The following is a 20,791-nucleotide window of genomic DNA, read 5'->3' as shown; positions in this document are numbered from 1 at the left end:
GGTGAATAATCACGGGACACAACAGAGAACATATCCTGCATTATTAATTTGTCCTAATATCACATGTCCATATTCGTTTTAAACAGTTTTCTGGCCTTTTTTATCTGCAGACCACTGTCTTATTTACCCACTTCACCGACACCAAAAAAGAAGAGTAGCAATTTTCGAACATAAAATAAGAGAGCGGAGTGTCAAAATCGCCACCAAAGAAGAAATAAGGGACACTGATTTTTGGTCTTGTTTTTCTGGTTTATTCAATCTGAAGTTGATGACTTGTTTCCTTCTTTTTTCTGTTAGCTTGTTTTGCAGTCCACCATCCAAAGAATTTTTTGAAAAAAGGATTTTTTTCATGTTCAGTCTTAATTTTGTTTTTTCAAAGGGCTCGCGTGTCACTAATTCTTCTTGCAAACAAGTGGAAGAATTTTTTTTAGGTTGTCTGTTTTTTGTTGTGTCATGCTATGTGAGTGACAGAGGAAGTTAGAACATAAGAGAGATTGAATATGAGAGCTACAACTTCATTAAAAAAGAACCCCCAAAATGATATTGTTTTGGACGCAAACATAAAATGTAAGCAGATTATTCTGTTTATTTCAAACAATATGAGTCTATCATCATCATCATCATCATAACATGACACACAACATTATAACATAAATCTATGGTACGTAATTACTTACTGCTGCTCTAAATTTTGTTATGAAAAAATTTTGATAAAGGAAGAAGATATGATTAGATACAAGAGTGAAATTACATTATCAAGTGCTTAAATAAAGCCTTAAACCCCAAACCCTGCAGTATATTTGACACCAGTAGAGGGCAACCATAAGTTTCCCTCAATAAATTGGGCCACAGTATAGTTCTTGGCCTGACCAGATTGATTAAATACTTGATAACCAGGCCACTTGACCCGGCTCCCCAGGCCCGCTCCAGGCCCATGGTTCATGTACTCCCCATAGAACAGTGAGTCCAAAGCAAAAGTACCATTCCACTCAAGCCACCCTTCAGGCATTACGACATTGTCCAAGAAAGACTGCATAATTACAGTTCTTGAATAGGGCTTCCATGGCCTGCCAAGGTATGTAGGGGTGGAGTTAACTGAGGCAGCTACGAGGTCCGAGTCCGCAGTGATGTTGCAGAATTGAATTGAAATCCCTGTGGGCTCATTTGGGTCCTTGCGGCCTTGGGCCGTGATACTGTTCTTTTGGTTTGGCAGGCCCTTTCGGGCCCGAATTTCACAGTTTTGGAACACGACCGCCGCGTCACCAAAGATGAAGTCAACAGTGCCACTAATTTTGCAGTCCCGGTAGAATTGGCGCATGGTGTGTGTGTAGAGTGTGTCTTGGTAGCCCCTTATGCCACACCGGTAGAACACCGAGAGGTCAGAGTCAGACCGGAGGGCCACGGCTTGGTGTTTCTCTGGCCCCGCCGTGTTCTCAAATGTCATGTCTCGTGCTATGAATCCTCGGCCACTAACAGCTGAGTACACATAAAAAATAGGGTCAATATGTGTCGTTTATATATGATTTCTTTATAATAACCAACAATATGTACGTCAAAATTATGAATTTCGAGAAATCATGAATAATACTTAAATTCATATATTCCACTAATATGAAATGGGTATCATAAAATAACATAAACATGTAGTTGGCAAATTAATGCTGAACAGCTGTTATCAGGCTTAAATGCGAGCCTTTGCAACCGAAACCGAAAAATTATGTAGGCTTAACTGACCTGCCTCCCCAAAAAAAAGAGAAGTGAGGCTTTGCATGTGACTCTAGCATCTTAAATATCCAGGGACCATGTACCTCTTGTCTCATGATCTGATTTCATCCACTATTTTAATGAGGTTACCATAATTGAATTGGGTGGGATCTATCAATATCCCAGTGGTACAAGTACGCCATAATTAGAAGGGTACCAAACGTTACTGTCCAAGACCCCAGGCCAAAGTTGAAGTACAAAAAGCAATTTTAAGGGACCAAAACTAGCAAAAGCAAATATCAATTTCCCCTGTTTGTTCAATAAGGATGGAAAATTAAGAAGTCCAATTAATTTCAATAAGATGAATAATCAAACGGATGCTTACCAAATGTTGCAGAGCGAAATGTGGTCCAACCATCCATATAACTGTGATTACCAGAGATTATAGTGGCGTCCATACCATCTCCAATCATCATAAGGTTCCATTTTTTCTTCTTGATCTCCACATATTCTTTGTACACCCCTCTCTTGATGTATATGATATGGCGCCGCAGGGTATTATCAGGTGCTGCTAACACTGCCTCCTGTATACTTGTGAAGTTTCCAGTTCCATCTTGCGCTACAATGGCATCCACAGTCACCCCATCTGCTTGTAGCAGTTTTCGGTCTTCGGTTTTAACCCATGAAGGGATTTGGCCATCAGGGTCCTGCTGAGTAGAAATTGGGTGCACTTTGCCTAGAAGGTCTTGGACCAAAGAGGTCACTTGGTTAAGGCCAGCGGAGACCAACCCTTTGACAATGCTGTTGGTGCCATCAAACCCATCACTGCATGTGTCCTGGTTAACCAGTGCAGCGCTCAACCATGTCCTCAGATCAGAACTTAGATTCCCGGTGCCGTTATTTTTGGCTGCAAATGGATCAAAAGGTGTATCTTTGTTAATTTCTATAACTAGTACAGCTGAAAATCATATGAAATGTTGGTGGAGTACTGCAAACTTCAAAGATTTATGCAAGGAAAAAGTTACATGTGTGACATCCATCAAGCAGTTTTGTGTTGTGCAGAAATCGGTTGATGAGTCCGACCACACACTTTTTCGTGTCCATATTCGGCAAACATGTCTATACTCCTCTCAATTTAGCAGCTCGTGTCGTCAAACAAGTATGAATTCAGCATTAGTGTGTGGTTCTCTTCTTTACAAACCATGTGAGATTACTTACATATATAACTCAAAGCTAAACTCGTAAACTTCTCCAACATTTTGTGTATGGTTTATGCAAGCAAAGATTAATCATAACCCAGAGACAAGTGTTTGGCTTGCATGCAGTCATGCAGAGCTTGTAGGAATTTGCAGAGCAAAATGATTTATTTATTCAATGCTAACTTAGATTTCAATCCACCCCATGATGACCCATGAACCAAAATTCAAAGTACACCCAAAATAGGTGGAATTGTCAAACACCCAATTAAGAAAAAGTCATAGAATTACTTAATTAAGTGGGATTATCAAGAAGTACGTACCCTTCTGATTCTGGGAAGCAGAGAGAGACCGGTCCAACTCGTCAGCCGAGAAGTCGAGCAAATCAAGGCAGTCGGAGATGGCATTCGAAAGGCGAAAGTCCCCAAAAAAATTTCCAAACTGAGAGAGAATGGAGGTCACCTGTTGCACAGCATCGATGGTGTCCCTGAGAGAGCCAGTAAATTCCGAGTTGGGCACCCTCAAACACTCTGCTTGTATGTTGCTTGTGAAATTGCTGCAGCTAACAAATGGGTTGCTGCCGCAGGCACACAGTAACAGGATGAGCAGCAGCAGCAGCTGATTCAATGGACCATCCGAGGTAGCCATTGACACAAAAATGTTGCTAAAAATTGAAGGCCTAGAGCTAAGCTAGTAAATTGTGATGGAGTGAGTAACAGAGATGAGGGGGGGTGAAGAGCAGAGGCTATTTATAAAAAGGCAAACGAGGGGTGTGGGGTAAGCTGAGTAGGTGAGGGAATTTAAGAGCTAGGCTGGTGAGGGGTTGATGTGGCATTTGCGTCGAGTCATCGTGCCAATTGCAGGTTGGGGGAGGCCTGGGGGGTCTCTGTATTATATATACACCTATGTGTCGGCGGTCATCTGTATAAAATGTGCACTTGTTGGAATTTCAATTTCATTCTCTCTCTCTCTTTCACTCGCTAAAAAATAATTAAAATTTAAAAATATAGATATCAGCGGTCGTATGAGATGCACACACAGATCCATTGGTCACTAATTGGTGCTTTTTGGAGTGTACTAATGAAGCAAAGCTAGATAGCTAAACCTTCTTTTTTGAATCGCTGCAGGTACACTGATTTGAATGTGAACTGGCTACTATTTGGGGGGCCATGCATGCCGTGTTATTGTGTGTGTACTTGGAGCCTTATAGGCTTATAGACAATGATAGTAGCGTACGTGGGAGACCATGCACTTGGTTGTCCCTCTGGCTTAGTTTCCAATACCAGTGATCGATGCGTGGAGCTAATTAACTGCTTACATACTGCATGAGTGCCATATGGATCTATCCCTGAAAAATTATTTTGAATATATTGCAAACTTATCGATTACAATTCCATCACATTTTTTGTAAGCAATATTTCATTTATATCAGACCATTAATGTCATGTTATGATATCGAATTCTCAATTAGAATAATTAATTAATCAAGTAGAATCGTGTCTAAAAGTATAGATCTTGATTAATTGGCAACTTAATTAGTCACATGACTGTATGATAAGATAGCACTATCTATGTATAACTGCTATATAAATATATTGAAAAGAAAGAAAGAAAAAAGGTAGCAAGATTATGAAACATATTTATGATTGTACGCAATTATTAAAGGTTTATTAATTGAGGCTATAGGTAGGCACATGCTATGTCATAAATATACAGGCAATTCTAAAGCAAAATGTAAGTTTGAGGTGACCATACACGTATATGGTATATATAGTAAAACAACATATATATGATATATCTCTTGGCTAAATATATAGTACTCTTAATAAATCAGATCACAATCCTTTCCAAACTTCCAAATTAATTTTAAAATGAAAAATAAAAGAAAAGAATAATGGCCACCATTACAAGATCATTTGTTATATATATATATATATGCCTGACCAAATTAAAGCAACCATGAAAACAAATTCAAAGCTTCAATTTGAAGTAATTCCACTTTTGTATGACACGCGTAGGATCTAATTCAATGAGATTCTAGAAAAATTAATGATAAAGCTAGCAAATATGCAACCTGCAGTGAAGATCGTGTGTGGACCATCAACCATGCATGCATGTTTTATTCTTTCGTATTTTTTAAGTCACACAACAACAATAAAAGATTACCTTCACTTTTCACTAATTAGCTCAAATATTGTTAACAAACAAAAAACTAGCTCAAATATTGAAAGATCATAAAAAAGTATTTTCCACAATAAATCTTGAACTTGGAAAGATTGGTGACACCTCACCAAATGGTGAATGGCAATGCATAAATAGTCGTTTTAACAAATATTAAACCACTAAACAGCCATCAACATCTCGTCAACCTCTAGCTACTTTTATTACCGACCATGAAATTAATTAATATATATTATATATTATATTTATTGGTAATTATTGAGTTAGTCTTTGATGAATGATACATTATACATTCAAAAATATTTAATAGTAGAAAAATTATACCCTAACAGTGAAAAGGTAAACTCATCAACATTTATAACATGAAATAAGAGAGAAAATAAATCGGAGTGAGAATAAATTAGAATGGTAGGAGACATTCTCATTAAGTTGTTTACTAACCATTCTAAAGAAAAATGAAAATGAAGTTGATTCTCACTCCTATGTTTATTAATGATTATGAATCAGAATAAAAATTTGTTAATCACTAAAAAGTTTGAGTGTTATTGAAATTTTTTTAAATTTTTTTAATGGGTATTTTGGAATTATTAAAAAAATTGATGGTACTTTTAGTATGAATTAATGACTTATGAATTATGATAGAATGTGAGTCAATATCATATTCCTCCAATTAAAGAATGAGATTGAGAGAGTGATTCATTATTTTGGGGTGGGCCTCATTTGTTTTTTTAATTTCCCAATATAAGTAAACATAGATTAGAGCAAGGAATGAAATTTCGCCGAAATTTTCATTTTTTTGAAGTTCCGAAATTTTATCACGAATCCATTATGTTTCGGTATTATTTCGGCGAAATTTCGCTTAAATTTCGCCCGAAATTTTGAACTCGGAATATGTTTATTTTTGTAAAATTTCGCCAAATTTCGTCGAAATTTGACGAAATTTGAACTAAATTTCGCCCAAACTCAGATCAACCCCAAATCTCCCCCAAACTCAGATCTCTTTGTCACTTGGGAGTTGAGGCCGTGGAGGGAGGAGGAAAAGAAGGGAGGAAGAGAAGAGGAGAGGGGCTGGGTTTTCGGTGGGTTTCGGCTGCGGAGGGCGGCGGCAGGGGCGAGATGAGGGTGATGGTGGGCTGGTGATGGGGATGCCGAGAGAGAGAGAGAGAGAGAGAGAGAGAGAGAGAGAGAGAGAGAGAGAGAGAGAGAAAAGCACGGGGTGGAGTTTGTGGAGAGAAAGAAAAAGAAGAAAAGGGTGGTCTGGGTGAAGTCTGGAGAGAAAGGAAAAGAAGAAAAAAAAACAAGGAAAGAAAGGGGAAATGGGGAATGGCCAAATGGGGGAGCTGGAGCCTAGAGCATGCTTTACGGAAAAAAAAGGAAGGAATGGGGAAATGGGGAAGTAAAACTGCAGAGTTACTTTTACAAGTCAAAAGGCTATAAGTCTATAACATATTTGCTATTATTGACAATTTGACAATGCACCTTGTAGGGCTAGTGCATTATCTCGAACCTTACACATTAAAAAAAGAAAACCTTATTCATCATATGTGTTATTTTTTTTGTTGGGTTTGCTTCACATGGTTGTTTTTAAATTTATTTAATTATATTTATATGACAATTAAATTATTTTCAATCCTATTATTTTTTGTACAAGTCTCAAGACTCAAAACAACTTTTTTTTTTGGATACAATATTAATTCACAAATTTTTTTGTTTTATATATTAAGGGGAGGGAAGGAATTTGTTTAGGGCCTTGTCCAATGTTCAGATACCCATTAAACGCTCATTTGAAGGCTCACTCATTTTTCGTTAAAAAAAAAAAAACAATTGTATATGACAATTACACAATTGTGACTATATGCCAATTACAACTTACTTTTGATAATACTTGAGTTATATTTACAACATAGTCTTTAGACTTTAAGCATAAATGTTAAGCTCTAAATTAACCATTATAAATATTTATAAACTTTATTAAAAATATATAATTATTGAATGGTCACATAGTTGCCACAATTACAAATGTGGTCAACCCTTATCTATGGCTGCCATATTTCGACTTTTTGGGAAAAAAGATGAGAAATAGAAACTTAGAAAGAGAAGTGAGAAATTCAAAACCATGTGTCCTTATTTATATTAATTAATGTGACTTATTACGCAGATGGGTTGGGCATGTTTATTGTTGGAGGGTTGGAGTTTTTTTTTTTTTTTAGGGGGATTGAATCCTCTGTTTATATTTATTGTTTTTTTTTTTTTTTTCTATAATGGTTCCCAATAAACTTACTCCTGACTATTAATATAGCAATGTGAGTGATATTGTCCTTTTTTTTTTTTGGTAAAAGATATTGCCCTTCTTTAATTTTAAGTATAAAATAAAAACAAATAATTGGGAAAACAAATGAAAAGGAAAAAAAAAAAAAGGTTTAGGGTTGATTGAGATTTGGGGACTTTGGGTAATTGGAAAGAAAAAAAAAAAAGTTTCGGGTTTCGGGTTTCGTTTGGTCATTTTGGTGTTTCGTTTAGTTGTTTTTAAACTCTAATATATTTATATATAAAAAATAATTAAAAATATCCTAAAAGGCCTAAACACTAATATCCTATAGCATATCCTAAACAATATAGAGTATAGATTATAGAGCATATAGTGTTTAGTCTATAAATTATAGAGTATAAAGAATATTAAGGTATATAGAGTATATAAGGTTTAGTATTAGGATTTAGTCTCTAAATTATAGAGTATAAATAATATACTAATTTCATTTATTCATTATACTAATTTTATTTAACAGTATTTGTCCAGCGCGCATTATATTTACCTTATATCATATGAAACCTACTATATAATTTGGTTTTTTCAATGTTTTTTATAAATGTAGTAGATAATATGTTCAATAAACATATGGTCAAGTTTCATTCAAAATTTCTGTATTTTGATAGCAATTTTCGTCGTTTTTGTCTAATTTTATCGAAATCGAAATTTTAATCGAAATTTCCACGAAAATTTCCATCGAAATTTTCATCGAAAATTTCCTCGAAACCGACATTTTACTCCTTGATTAGAGTGAAATAACAATGATGGAAATGAGTGAGAATTAAAAAAAAAATATATGAAAATTAATTGAAGGAAGCAAATGTTAAATGTATACGGAAAGAAAATTAATTATGTCATTGTCGGAGTTAAAGGAAAGGAATATAATAGTTAATAGAAGGAAGCATGAGAAGTTCTTTTTCCGAAAGCAATAAAGGCTGAAAGAGAATATGGCTCGTGGTTTTAAAGTAGGGAGAAGCTGAGGCGGAGGAGGACGCGAAAACGCGTTTTACAGCTTGCACTTCGCTTGGACTTGTTCGATCCGACGACTGCCTTTAATGCCAAGAAAGCAAATAGTCCATATTGCAAAACGCGCTCTCAACCTCGCTCTCTGTCTCTCTCTCAGCTTATTGTATTGTCTGAACCTGTAACAAATTGGACTGTGGATCCACAGTTTTATTGGCCAAAAGCCATGTATCTAATTACTACATGCATGTCATTATTGATGATCTGTTGGCAAATCCATTAATTGATCCCTATTCCCTACACATTATTTGTATTTAATAAATACCAGTAATTTCCTTTTTATGTGATTTTTTTTCTTTTTAATAAGTTTTTATTTTCTATTACCAACCGGGAGAATCCAGTTTTCAATGTGTGGTGGCCTAGAGTGGGATGGAGTGGGCTAATTAAGCAATTTTGCATGAGTTATAGCCCATGTAGCCTTACGCATAGGTTCTTCCTTGATTGCCATGTAAGTGTGGGTGCAATGTAAGTGGTGGATTCAAGAATGTGTTACTATCTATACAAGCGTGATAAAAGAACTTTCTAAACATAGACAAGTGTGTCTAAGCCTTCTCTTCACATATCAAATACCTCTTTGAATTGAGGCATTTCATATCTAGCTTACCCATTTTCTTAATAGAAAAATTTATAAATAAGAGGCCAAATTCCCGAAATTAATAGAAGAAAACCAAATGTTGTTGGGGTCAATTGACCTCATTGCGTATCTACCCCTAGTAAATTTAAAATTCAAAATTTTTTTGAATTCGATTCATTTCAATATAACAATAAAAAAGAATATACATATATTCTTTCTCCAACCCATCCTACAATCCAAACCTAACACATCAAAATGGATTTATCATATAAAGTGCATTGATGAGCTGGCCGAGCACAATTTACCTGAACATGAGGCTTTGATAAAGAGTATCTAGTATGGGTCAGACATCCAGCAATATGCCACGATCAGTGGTTTAATTTATTACCAATTAAAACTATAACGTAGGCTTATCATATCGAAAGACTATTACATGCACAATTTAGGTTACTATCTTCTATAACTTTCATGTGAACCAAATGTTGATTCGCTTTTCCATGTAATTATGATTGAATATGTACACAGCTATATATGATTCTTTCTTTTTCTTAAAATAGACTAGTTATGAGAGGTAGAAGGAAGATCCAACCTTGGAGGTTCTTTCAACCGAAAAAAAAAAAAAAAAAAAACTTTGGTGGGTTCTTAATTTATGGCGTGGGACCCACACCACATGTTTCTACAATATCTGCTTTGGGTTCCCTTTAATTTTAGATCAAAATCATTGCTTTCTCTATTATGCGATTTGCCGGATCATGTTTGGTTGTGAATTGTAATGCCTTTTGAAGCTTTGAAGCCAACAATTTGATTTGTGTACAGCAATGGGTGCCCTACTACCTTTTCTCTCCATTCTCCACCTTATTAAGGAGTAGCATTAAATTTGAGTAATAAATATAGGAGCAAATTTGGACATAAAAAAAATGCTAGGTGAACATTGGGCTTGTAATTGAAATGATTGGCCAAAAACCAAGATGTTGTTAAGCAGGCTTTCTATTTCAAATGGCCTCCAATGAATCCAAAAAAGGAAAAGTGTTTTGAGCCATGAACGAGTTTTTCTGCTTATGTGAGGATTTTGAATTTCTATTTTCGCTTTATTCATCTCATATCATTTGAATTAAAAGTCATGGATAAATCGAATGTTTGGAATGGTTTTTTTTCTCTTTCTTTAATCAGGGAAGGGTGATTTGAACTCGAAACATTTTTAATACTGTGAAGAGAAATTCCATTAGACTAATAATAAGTTTACATCCAAAATAGTTGTTGAAAGACGTTTTGTGAGGGAAAAGAGGTTGGTTTGATATGTACACCAGCAACAGGGACAAATGTGAGCCTGGCCCGACCTGCACTCTAGCCAGTTTTCAAGCCCAAATGCTCTTGTAAGAAAAAGTGGACACTGGACAGGCCTTTTTTATTTGATTTTGGGACATTTTGCATGCTATAGATAACGTATGACTATGGGCTACTGAAATCTTTACAGCCCAAAACTCGATGGATTATATCTTCAAAACTCAAGAATGCCATGGTTGAGCACGCCTGAGATGTTTTAGAATTTAAAGAGATTAAATACAAATGACTTTGATAAAAGACAATTTTACTTTTGAAAGTTGCCCAAATCTTTTTGGCCTAAAAGATCATTATAGTTTCAATTGTTTTAATTTTAGTCATATATTTATAAAATTGTTGCAATTTAATGATATATTAGCATATTTGTCTATTGATAATTTAATAAATGAAAATATTAACATTATTCTTGATTTGTATCAATCTATAAAGTATAAGGCTAAAATCAAGATAATTAAAACTATAAGGATTAAAGTGAGCCCAAAAATAAATTTGACCTTGATAGAAACATGATAAAAGGAAGAAAAGATAAAAACGACACGTTCCGGAGCTTTCCATATATACACTGATACACATGGTTTGATGTAGGGGAGAGAACATAAATGCAAAAACTCTCAGAAAAAGGAAAGTTATGACACGTGGTTTTTTAAATCATTTGGTGGTCCAATAATTTATTTTGATTACATTTGAGGGATTTGAACCCTAAAGTTAGTGTAAGTATACTATTTATCCTACCTATCGTTTAGTGGCCCAATAATTGATGATATGATAAGCTATTCTATTTCTCACTATTTTGTTTCCTTGAAGAGAATGAAAAGCAGGATATATGGTTTTCTCATGCTATCAGTTATGGAAAAAATAATATAATGATATGGTGTTTTTCATTGAAATTATAATATATAAATAATTTTAAAAGTTTTTCTTAGATTTTAAGGTTTTAGAAATTAATTATTATACACATATTATAATTTGAGTAGATTGATAATACTACGTTATCATGCTACGTGATATTACGGTCACACATAATAATTTCTCTATTACAATATTTGTTGTGTAATTTATGAGTTACAACCTATATAATTGAAAAAAAAAAAAAAATTGGTTGGTTAGCCTTACCTATTAAACAAATAATATTATAATAATTGTTGATTTTATGTTTAGAGCTTAATTCTAGTATTCTCAAAGAGGATTATAATTGTTATTAAAAAATTCAATAAAATTTGGGTGTACGTGTTGATGAATTATTGTTAGGTGCATATGGAATCATCCTTCAACTTAATCCTTATCCCGATTTTTGAATTGAATCAAAATCAACCCACGTCCAACGTTCCCATTAGATTTATTTATTTTTATATGAAGCATTGGATGGAATGACTGTATAAAAATGCGAGTTTTGCGATTATTGCACGTTTATTATATGCACCGATCCAATCGCGAATACGAGACAGTGGCCCAAATAGTGCAAGAAACAAAGCACGATAACTTGTACCGACCGGCAAAACCGTCAAGTTCGTTACGTCACCGTACATGCGGGTCAACGTGGCAAGATGTGGTTGAAATAATGGAAACAGTGGGATTTTCATTAGTTGGGTGCGTCACATATCCTTATCAAGTTATGATGGGCGTGGCAGGTATACATATGTGACATGACTCATACCCTTCTCTTTCATTAGTTCAGTTGTTCGTGATTCATAATGCACCATTTCCCCATAACAACAACAACAACAACAACAAGCTCTTTGTTTGCTTGTGAACTGTGATCACCTCTCTCTTTAACAATTAATCAATTCAATCCAATCCAATCCTTGATTTCTCTCTCTCAGACTCTGACACACTACATGTACATAAAGGACAAACCCAACAAAACCAAGTACATATTTTCTTCTGCAGATCAAATCCCAGTAAGGTAGTTGTCATCCATTCACAAAGTTGATGCTTCCATTAAATGCTTGGCATTTGAACAATTGAAAGCATTTGGTATTGTAGAGATCTTAATTTTTCATTTTCATTTTCACTAATCTTGCTAATTAGTAATTACTGATCAAGGAGGAGCATAATTACACAATGCTTGGAAATGGGGTTGTTGGGATCCTCTCTGAGACTGTGAACAAGTGGGAAAGAAGAGCACCTCTGACCCCTTCTCACTGTGCTCGGCTGCTGCACAGTGGCTGCGCCAAAACTGGAGTTTCTCGCATAATTGTGCAACCATCCACCAAGCGCATCCATCACGATGAACTGTATGAGGATGTTGGCTGTGAAATATCAGAGGACTTGTCAGAATGTGGTCTCATCTTGGGCATCAAACAACCAAAGGTCCTAATTTGGGTCCTTTTGGCTTTGCTTTCAAGTTTCAACATACATACCATCAATCTGATCAGCAAGTTTGACACAATTCTTTGGTTTTGGCTTTGGTGCAGCTGGAGATGATTCTTCCTGATAGAGCCTATGCATTTTTCTCCCATACTCACAAGGCCCAAAAGGAAAACATGCCATTATTGGATAAGGTATGTCCCTGGCTATGAGAAAGAACAATGTTCATCAACTCTTCTATACTCTTGTTTGCATATTTAACTCTCTTTTTTTTTTAATGGGTTATAAATTGTGATTCTTGTTTTGCTTCATATCACTGTTATCTCCGTGGTGTGCAGATCATAGCTGAAAGGGCGTCACTATATGATTATGAGCTTATAGTTGGGGACCATGGGCAAAGATTACTAGCATTTGGAAAGTTTGCTGGTAGAGCTGGGTTTATTGACTTCTTGCGTGGGTTGGGACAGAGTATGCTTCATTTCCTGCAATACCCTTTACGTTTGTTAGTGTAGTATTGTTGAATTTGGTAATCAATGTTAGACTACTTACTAGAGAGGTTTTAAATTGATATGCTATGGCAGTATGGTTGATTTTGGTGATCAAGGGAAAGTTTTTGCATCTTTAGTTTACTTCCAATGTATTCAACTTTAAAGCTTGAAATAGTGGATAAGCTTGAAATTATGATGTTTAAGAATCCCTTGTATACTTTTGGTACTTTGGATGTGAGGTTTTTCCATTGAGTATGCTGTCTAGTTGATTTTAACCTTCTATCTCATTTTCTCACACTTCCTTTTACCTTTTCAAGGGTACCTAAGTCTTGGATATTCAACACCCTTCCTTTCGTTGGGTGCATCCAATATGTATTCATCCTTGGCTGCTGCCAAGGCTGCAGTAATTTCTGTCGGCGAAGAGATAGCAACTCTGGGACTGCCATCAGGAATCTGTCCTCTGGTCTTTGTCTTCACTGGTTCAGGAAATGGTACATTGCATATGACTCTCCTTTCGTAGCCATTTACAATGTAGTCAACTTTCTGTTGCTACTTGCTAGGCAATTTAAGGGACACTGTCCGGGGTTGATCCCATGATGGGCCTTTGGGATATAATTTTCTGTTATAATTTTTTGTCCTGTAGTTTCTTCTGGTGCACAAGAGATATTTAAGCTTCTTCCTCATACTTTTGTGGAACCAAGCAGACTTCCAGAGATATTTGCGATGGTAAGTATCACACTCGTTCTGCAGAAGTGTTTAAGTAACAATGGTACTCAGTTACTATATGGCATGCCTTCTTGTGCGTAGTTTTGTAAGTTTTTATTTTGGTTAGGCCAAGGATGTTGCTCAACCTACACGGAAATCAAAAAGGGTCTTCCAAGTATATGGTTGTGTTGTGACTTGTAAAGACATGGTCAAACACAAAGATCCCAAAAAAGTATTTGACAAAGTAAGTTCCCTCATAGTCATCTCTTATCTATCTATCGCTCTGCATGTGTTACATTTTATTAATAGATCTTCAATTGTTGCGTAGTTCCTCAGAATCCTGAACACTCATCACTCATCAATTCTTTTTAGAATTTTTGAGAATTAACTTTTTCTTCAATTTTAACTGGGAGCACCAACAGCTTTTACGTTTTTACGTACTTGATATTGACTCTCTTGTAACAAAATATACTAACTTAACATCTTATTTTATTTCAGGCTGACTATTATGCACATCCAGAACACTACAACCCTGTTTTCCATGAAAAAATAGCCCCTTATGCATCTGTAATTGGTATGTTTTACACTCTGCTATCAACTTTTTGTGGCAAATCATATGCTATTACTCTAGGTTGCTGCTATGGTTAGCTTAAAGTAGGTTGACAAAATCTTATTTCATATTCTCATCTTGATAGATTTTTGTCAAAATATTTAGATGTATATGTTACTATTTATAGTTTTTTTTTTTTTTTTTTTTTTTTTTTTTTTCTGGCAGTGAATTGCATGTATTGGGAGAAAAGATTTCCTCGATTGTTGAGTACCAAGCAGTTTCAAGATTTAACGAGGAAAGGATGTCCACTTGTTGGGATCTCTGATATAACTTGTGATATAGGGGGATCAATAGAATTTGTTAACCAAACCACATCAATTGACTCACCTTTCTTCAGGTATGGCATCAATAGATTCACTCTTATTGTTTAAAATGGTACAGTTTTTCTTGTTCTCTGCTCTATTCATGATTCTTCTAGCTAGAGATGCTGGTTATCTTTATTTGTCTATCATCAATTGACCTTAATATCATCACCACAAAGTTATGCAGAAATTAAATGTATTGTAAGGCAAGAAGTAATATCAAATGCTCTGGACATAGCATTTGCAGCTTTGGAAATAACATTTTTTTTGGTATTTATGCCATATCAAGCTTCTGTATCATGTTTATTTTTCTTAAATTTCTTTCACACACTCTACCTTTTTATTTTATTTTTTCTGGTTTACAATAGTATCTGACCAGAAATATCCAATTCCTTCTTACTTTGTATATGTGCTCTAATATGTTCAATCATGGTTTTCAGATATGATCCCTTAAAAGATTCTTACCATCATGACATGGAAGGTGATGGCGTGATATGTTTATCTGTTGACATTCTTCCAACAGAATTTTCAATAGAGGTGCAGTACATATAGGCTTTTCCTTTAGTAAATTCAATAAATCTAGGATAATGCAAACATGCTTTAACAAAACATGCTACTTAATTTTGGAAAGGCTTCCAAACATTTTGGAGACATATTATCCCAATTTGTTGGCAATTTGGCTTCTACAAAAGACACTACAAAGTTACCTGCACACTTGAGGAGAGCTTGCATAGCCCATGGAGGAGCACTTACCTCATTGTATGAATATATTCAACGTATGAGAAACTCTGAATCAGAGTAAGTTTCAGTTCCATGTCATATGTATGCTTGCCTTTCTTCTGGTAAAAATGTAATATGCAGAGTGAACAGTCAGGAGGGTATAGACTTTGAGCTTTTTATTTGTTTTCTGAGTAACTGGCAATCTTTGACTTTCTCTGCTAGTGCTGGATTCAACCTTGAATCTGTCAGGGGGGCTTTTGTGAAAAAAGGAAGGTTAATGAACTCAGACTCAAACCACAGAAAATTGATTACTTAGTGAAAAATCTGTATGTGAATACTAGGCATAATCTACATAGTTTGTAAAGTTTTATAAAAAGGTTGCTGAATTGATCTATCAATCTTTTGTGTTGGAGCTATTTGCCCTATGATGATGCTATGTCTTTTCTTCAGTAATACAATAACCGTTTATTATCCTTCATAATTTGCAGAGAAATATTAGAGAAAACTGCTACTCACCACTCTAGCAAGAAGTACAAAATATTAGTAAGTTTCTCCATTTCTCTTACATCTTTGGATGTTGCTCCTATGTACGAATTGCTTCTCTTTTCCTACATATCTTGATCAACATTGCTGAATTTCCTTATAAATGACAGGTATCTCTCAGTGGTCACTTATTTGATCAATTTCTGATAAATGAGGCCTTAGATATTATTGAAGCTGCAAAGGGCTCCTTCCATTTGGCTAAGTGTGAAGTTGGTCCGAGTTCTCATGCTACATCATACTCAGAACTTGAAGTGAGTAGACCTCTATTCCAGTTTGATTATGGTGAGGACATGTGTTTCCATGTTCTTTCCCAATTTGTACTATGTTGACAGGAATTTGACACTGTAAAAGAAGTGTGAAAAATGTGGTGAATGCTTGATAACCCCTGTTGGCCCTATTTATGCAAGAAATGATTTATCTCCCTGTCTTGACATGCTAGGGAGCTTGGCTGTACATGTATTATTTGATTGACTACGACTATCAGGTTGAATATCTTTCATAGTATGATCTTATTGATATGAACAGGTGGGCGCAGATGATAGTGCAGGTCTGGATCAAATCATCGATTCATTAACTTGTCTTGCTAATCCAAATGAAAATCAAGCGTTAAAACAAGAAGCACATAAGATTTCACTGAGGGTTGGCAAAGTCCAGAGTGGCACTAATGAAAATGACATGAAAAGGAAGGTCGGGGTTCTGATTATTGGAGCAGGCCGGGTCTGTCAACCAGCTGCTGAGCTGTTAGCATCAATTGGCGGAATCTCATCCCAACAATGGTGTAAAACATTCCTGGAAGATGATTTTGAAGAGAAGAATGATGTGCAAGTTACTGTTGCATCTCTCTATCTAAAGGATGCCGAAGAGGTATAACTGACAGAACATTATATTGTTATTTCTAAAACCTGCTTTCAGTTCTGTTATAATAATCTTGATTTCACCTCTTTCATCAGGATACAACTTTTCTCTTTCATGTACTTGAATGTAGGACATATATGTAGTTTCCCCTTATATGATGATGATGCTTCAACTTTCAAGTACAAACGTTTTAGATGCATCTTTATGTTGTTCTTGTTCTTTCGCATTTGAATGTTCTGATACTGAAAGATTGGATGCAGATCACTGAAGGTATTCCAAATGCAAGAGGAGTTCAACTTGATGTGGGGGACACTGGTAGTCTTCATAAGTATATATCAGAGGTAACGACTTTTCTGCAGTACACTGAAAAACTGTGTACTGCAAAATGCTGCCATTAATGGTGTTCAAAGTTTGTGAGTCTTCAATCACATCTAACATTGTCAGTGTTCTTTGTTTCCCTCATGCAGGCTGAAGTTGTTATAAGTCTACTGCCTGCTAGTTGCCACATTACTGTAGCACATGCATGTATTGAGGTACTTTACATTGTCTAAATTTTATATTTACTTTATCGTTGTTGCATGTGAGAATAATTCAGGTTCAAATCCTTGTAATTGTAAACCCCCAATACAAGCTGAATTCCACATGTTAGACTCAAGTGGTGGAGAGAGGCCAACATGTGAGGGGAAGTCAGGATATAAAATAATTGTCGGACTTAAGCTTTTGGGAATAGTGGTAAACAAACCAACTTCTATAATGTTTAGTGAAAGAAGTAACTGAAGCTAGAGATGGGTTTTATGTTTGCATTTGAGGTTAGCACAAGAAAAATGTTTCATTTTATAATAAGGAATAGAGTGGTAAAAGAAAGTAAAAAATGGACCATAAGAGGAGAGACTAATAACAGGATAACAGGATTCTTCTTCATTTATCGAACTTTGTTTTTTTTCCTGTTTCAATCTTGCCTTCCTTTCTTGTTTTAGCTAAGGAAATTGTTTTGTTCTCTTCATGCAGCTTAAAAGGCACCTTGTCACTGCTAGTTATGTTGATGATGCCATGTCAAAGCTAGATGAAAAGGCAAAGAGTGCTGGCATTACCATTCTTGGTGAGATGGGCTTGGACCCTGGGATAGGTAATGATTTAGCTGACTTTATGAATGATATGCAGATGGTCTCAGTCTCTCTAAAATGACCTACTCGTCTAATACAAGTTTGAGACTTAATTCGATATACTACATGCGACACTTGACATATCAAATTCTGTAGAACTTCAAATAGATTTTGTACTTCCTATTATAGATATATTCTTTAAGTTTTAACATCCTTTTAGCATTTGATTTCCAAAATTATTCGTCCGATCATGTCCTACTTCAGATCATATGATGGCAATGAAGATGATCAACCAAGTACATGTTCGTAAGGGGAGAATAAGGTCTTTCAATTCTTACTGTGGTGGACTCCCATCCCCAGCTGCAGCAAACAATCCACTAGCATATAAATTCAGGTAACTTTTGAATTGGATACACTCCTTAAATTCAGGTATTCTAGTTCTAACTTCTAGTTTTAGTCCTGTGGAAGTCACTTACTACTAATCAATCATTTCAGTTGGAGCCCTGCAGGAGCTATTCGAGCTGGACGCAATCCTGCCACTTATAAATCAAATGGTGAAACTGTACATGTTGATGGTAAGTTGTCAATAATGAAGGAAAAGAATGATAAATCCAAGGATTCAATGAGATGTGTGTCCTTATTTCCTGTTTCTCTCTTTTCGTTTAACTGCTGGTTTTTTTCCTTTCCCTGCTCAAAGAGTCCTCACATGATTATGATATAGTTTAGCCAGTAACATGTTACAAGGATGTTGCAGGGAAGAATCTTTATGATTCAGCTGTGAGACTTCGAATACCCGACCTTCCAGCTTTCGCATTGGAGTGCCTTCCAAATCGCAACTCATTAGTTTATGGGGACTTGTATGGAATAGGACATGAAGCCTTGACCGTCTTTCGTGGAACCCTTCGCTATGAAGGTATGACATGTGCTTGGCTTTTAGGTTATGTTAATGTTTAGACACTCACACTTGAAAATTGATTGAGTAACTCAAGTGTTGAAGTAAGATTTGTTATATATGGTAACATGAGCTAAGGAAAGCTTGAAAAAACAAAGATCTTTTTTCATTATCAAAACTGAACTTGAACAATTTTTTTTTTTGTTGAGGATTATACACAATTATTTTGCACAGGATTTGGCGAAATAATGGCAACACTTGCAAGAATTGGTCTCTTCGAACCTGAACCTCATCCACTTCTTAAGGATGGAAAGAGACCCACATTCAGAATGTTTTTGTCTGAACTTCTGAAAATTAAAAGTGAAGATCTGGGTGGACCTCTGGTAGGAGAGAAAGTCATCCCTGAAGGGATTGTCAAGCTTGGATACTGCAAAGAGCAAGGAACTGCAGTAAGGGCTGCTAATACTATCATGTAAGCTCATTGTATCTCATCCTTTTTTCTTCCATTCTTATTGCGTGCTCAGATTTTCTAGACAAAGTTATTCTGAAATGGTTGGATTTGTTAACTTTGTGGACTAGATTTTTGGGACTCCATGAGCAGAAAGAAATTCCGGTCTCCTGCAGGAGTGCATTTGATGTTTCTTGTCTCTGCATGGAAGAAAAGTTACAATACTCCAGCACAGAACAGGTAAATTCCTTACCAGCAATTAAGACTACATATTTTAGTCACTCCTGTATTTCAAGGAGAAAACATGTTCTATAGTCATGCAAAACAAAAACAGCATTGTGATAGCAAAGTCATTTTGTAGTCCAATCCATTATGCAAAGCAAGTTCTGGCTGTTGTAAATGTGTGTCTGTGCGTACACGAATTAGGCTTACTTGAATGTGCTGTTATGTATTAAACTTGTGTGATTTATGGTCAGGATATGGTGCTTTTGCATCATGAAGTGGAAGTTGAGTTCCCAGATAACAAAGTTAGAGAGAAACAGTCTGCCACTTTACTGGAATTTGGGAGGACGAAGAATGGTAAAATGATCACCGCCATGGCTTTCACTGTTGGTATCCCGGCAGGCATTGCAGCTCTGGTACTTGTTAGACCATTCTACTCTTCTGCTCTATGAAGTGAGATGATTCCTAAACAAATTTTCTTCAATTTTGGCGTTGCAGCTCATACTTGGAAACAAGATCAAAACAAGAGGTGTATTAAGGCCTATCGAACCTGAAGTATATGTCCCAGGTAAACCACTTGTTCATGTTTGTGCTTGGTTTGGTGTTCTATAACAGATGGTGTCTAACGTTGGATTTGTGTGTGGTATTGTAGCCATGGATATCTTACAAGCATATGGTATCAAGTTAATGGAGAAAGTCGAGTGAGCCGGATCATCTCCGTGCCTCCTTCATATGAAGATGCAGCTTTTCACCTGAAATTTGATGCAAAACTGCTGCCTGGCACCACAGAACTGCAGTGGAGCACAGATATTTGATAAAATTATGTGATAGGGCTCCAATGACAAGCGTTTTGCAATGCCTTTTTTAAGTTTGTAGATAAAGGGCTTGCAAACGGGAGGAGCTTCCTATTCCTACATTATAGTGTAAGCAAAATAACTTTGTGAATAATGAAGTTGACACACTTGTTCAGATCACAAACTTGAGTGCTTAATGAATGCTACAAGATGGCCTCTAATTGATCCAATTACAATGCTACAATGAAGTTGAATGGTTAAGTGACCCAAAAATATTTTGAGGATTGTTGTTCTAGCAAGAGTTTTGCACAAGCTTTGATCAAATTATAATGATGTGCAAAGCTTGTAGAGCAAATTTAAAATTTCCTAATTTATGATTGTTGGTTTTCTAAATGAGAGTGAGAATAGCCAATTACCTTTGGGCCAGGTGGCATGTCCTCCCTTAAGAATCGGAGTGTGAAATCACTGAGAACAT

The 20,791-nt window shown here is 35.8% G+C and overlaps 2 protein-coding genes across 3 annotated transcripts; one reads left to right on the top strand and one right to left on the bottom strand.

Moving 5' to 3' along the window:
• Window positions 1-556: 556 nt before the first annotated feature.
• LOC147284991 (pectinesterase/pectinesterase inhibitor PPE8B-like) lies at window positions 557-3,776 on the bottom strand. The gene is made up of 3 exons (XM_086243383.1): window positions 3,224-3,776; window positions 2,090-2,611; window positions 557-1,476 (listed from the first exon to the last, which is right to left on the bottom strand). The coding sequence occupies exons 1-3, from the start codon at window positions 3,546-3,548 to the stop codon at window positions 776-778; spliced, it is 1,548 nt and encodes a 515-aa protein (XP_086099509.1). The 5' UTR covers window positions 3,549-3,776; the 3' UTR covers window positions 557-775.
• Window positions 3,777-12,110: 8,334 nt separating this feature from the next.
• LOC147284990 (lysine-ketoglutarate reductase/saccharopine dehydrogenase bifunctional enzyme) lies at window positions 12,111-20,546 on the top strand. Of its 2 annotated transcripts, none has more exons than XM_086244015.1 (25): window positions 12,111-12,230; window positions 12,356-12,637; window positions 12,742-12,828; window positions 12,973-13,102; window positions 13,440-13,613; window positions 13,766-13,848; window positions 13,955-14,071; window positions 14,326-14,401; window positions 14,603-14,774; window positions 15,180-15,276; window positions 15,371-15,537; window positions 15,948-16,002; window positions 16,113-16,253; window positions 16,528-16,866; window positions 17,118-17,198; window positions 17,325-17,390; window positions 17,866-17,983; window positions 18,225-18,354; window positions 18,456-18,535; window positions 18,715-18,873; window positions 19,087-19,324; window positions 19,432-19,540; window positions 19,777-19,938; window positions 20,021-20,090; window positions 20,175-20,546. In XM_086244015.1, the coding sequence occupies exons 2-25, from the start codon at window positions 12,389-12,391 to the stop codon at window positions 20,225-20,227; spliced, it is 3,153 nt and encodes a 1,050-aa protein (XP_086100141.1). In that variant the 5' UTR covers window positions 12,111-12,230; window positions 12,356-12,388; the 3' UTR covers window positions 20,228-20,546. The 2 variants fall into 2 exon arrangements, with proteins under 2 accessions (XP_086100141.1, XP_086100142.1); XM_086244016.1 differs by having other exon boundaries at window positions 12,183-12,230; window positions 12,371-12,637.
• Window positions 20,547-20,791: the final 245 nt, after the last annotated feature.

Source organism: Dryas octopetala, chromosome 5, assembly GCF_963921425.1.
Source record: "Dryas octopetala chromosome 5, drDryOcto1.1, whole genome shotgun sequence".
NCBI lineage: Eukaryota > Viridiplantae > Streptophyta > Magnoliopsida > Rosales > Rosaceae > Dryas > Dryas octopetala.
This window is presented reverse-complemented; position numbering and strand designations above follow the sequence as displayed.

What these genes read in the sequence shown, in the direction of transcription:
- LOC147284991 (XM_086243383.1), bottom strand. Translation starts at nt 3,548, where the DNA reads ATGGCTACCTCGGATGGTCCATTGAATCAGCTGCTGCTGCTGCTCATC. An exon ending in TGCTTCCCAGAATCAGAAGG is followed by an intron (nt 2,612 to 3,223) that starts GTACGTACTTCT and finishes ATCCATTTGCAG; the next exon opens with CCAAAAATAACGGCACCGGG. An exon ending in ATTTCGCTCTGCAACATTTG is followed by an intron (nt 1,477 to 2,089) that starts GTAAGCATCCGT and finishes ATGTGTACTCAG; the next exon opens with CTGTTAGTGGCCGAGGATTC.
- LOC147284990 (XM_086244015.1), top strand. Translation starts at nt 12,389, where the DNA reads ATGCTTGGAAATGGGGTTGTTGGGATCCTCTCTGAGACTGTGAACAAG. An exon ending in ATCTAAAGGATGCCGAAGAG is followed by an intron (nt 16,867 to 17,117) that starts GTATAACTGACA and finishes GATTGGATGCAG; the next exon opens with ATCACTGAAGGTATTCCAAA. An exon ending in GGGCTTGGACCCTGGGATAG is followed by an intron (nt 17,984 to 18,224) that starts GTAATGATTTAG and finishes GTCCTACTTCAG; the next exon opens with ATCATATGATGGCAATGAAG.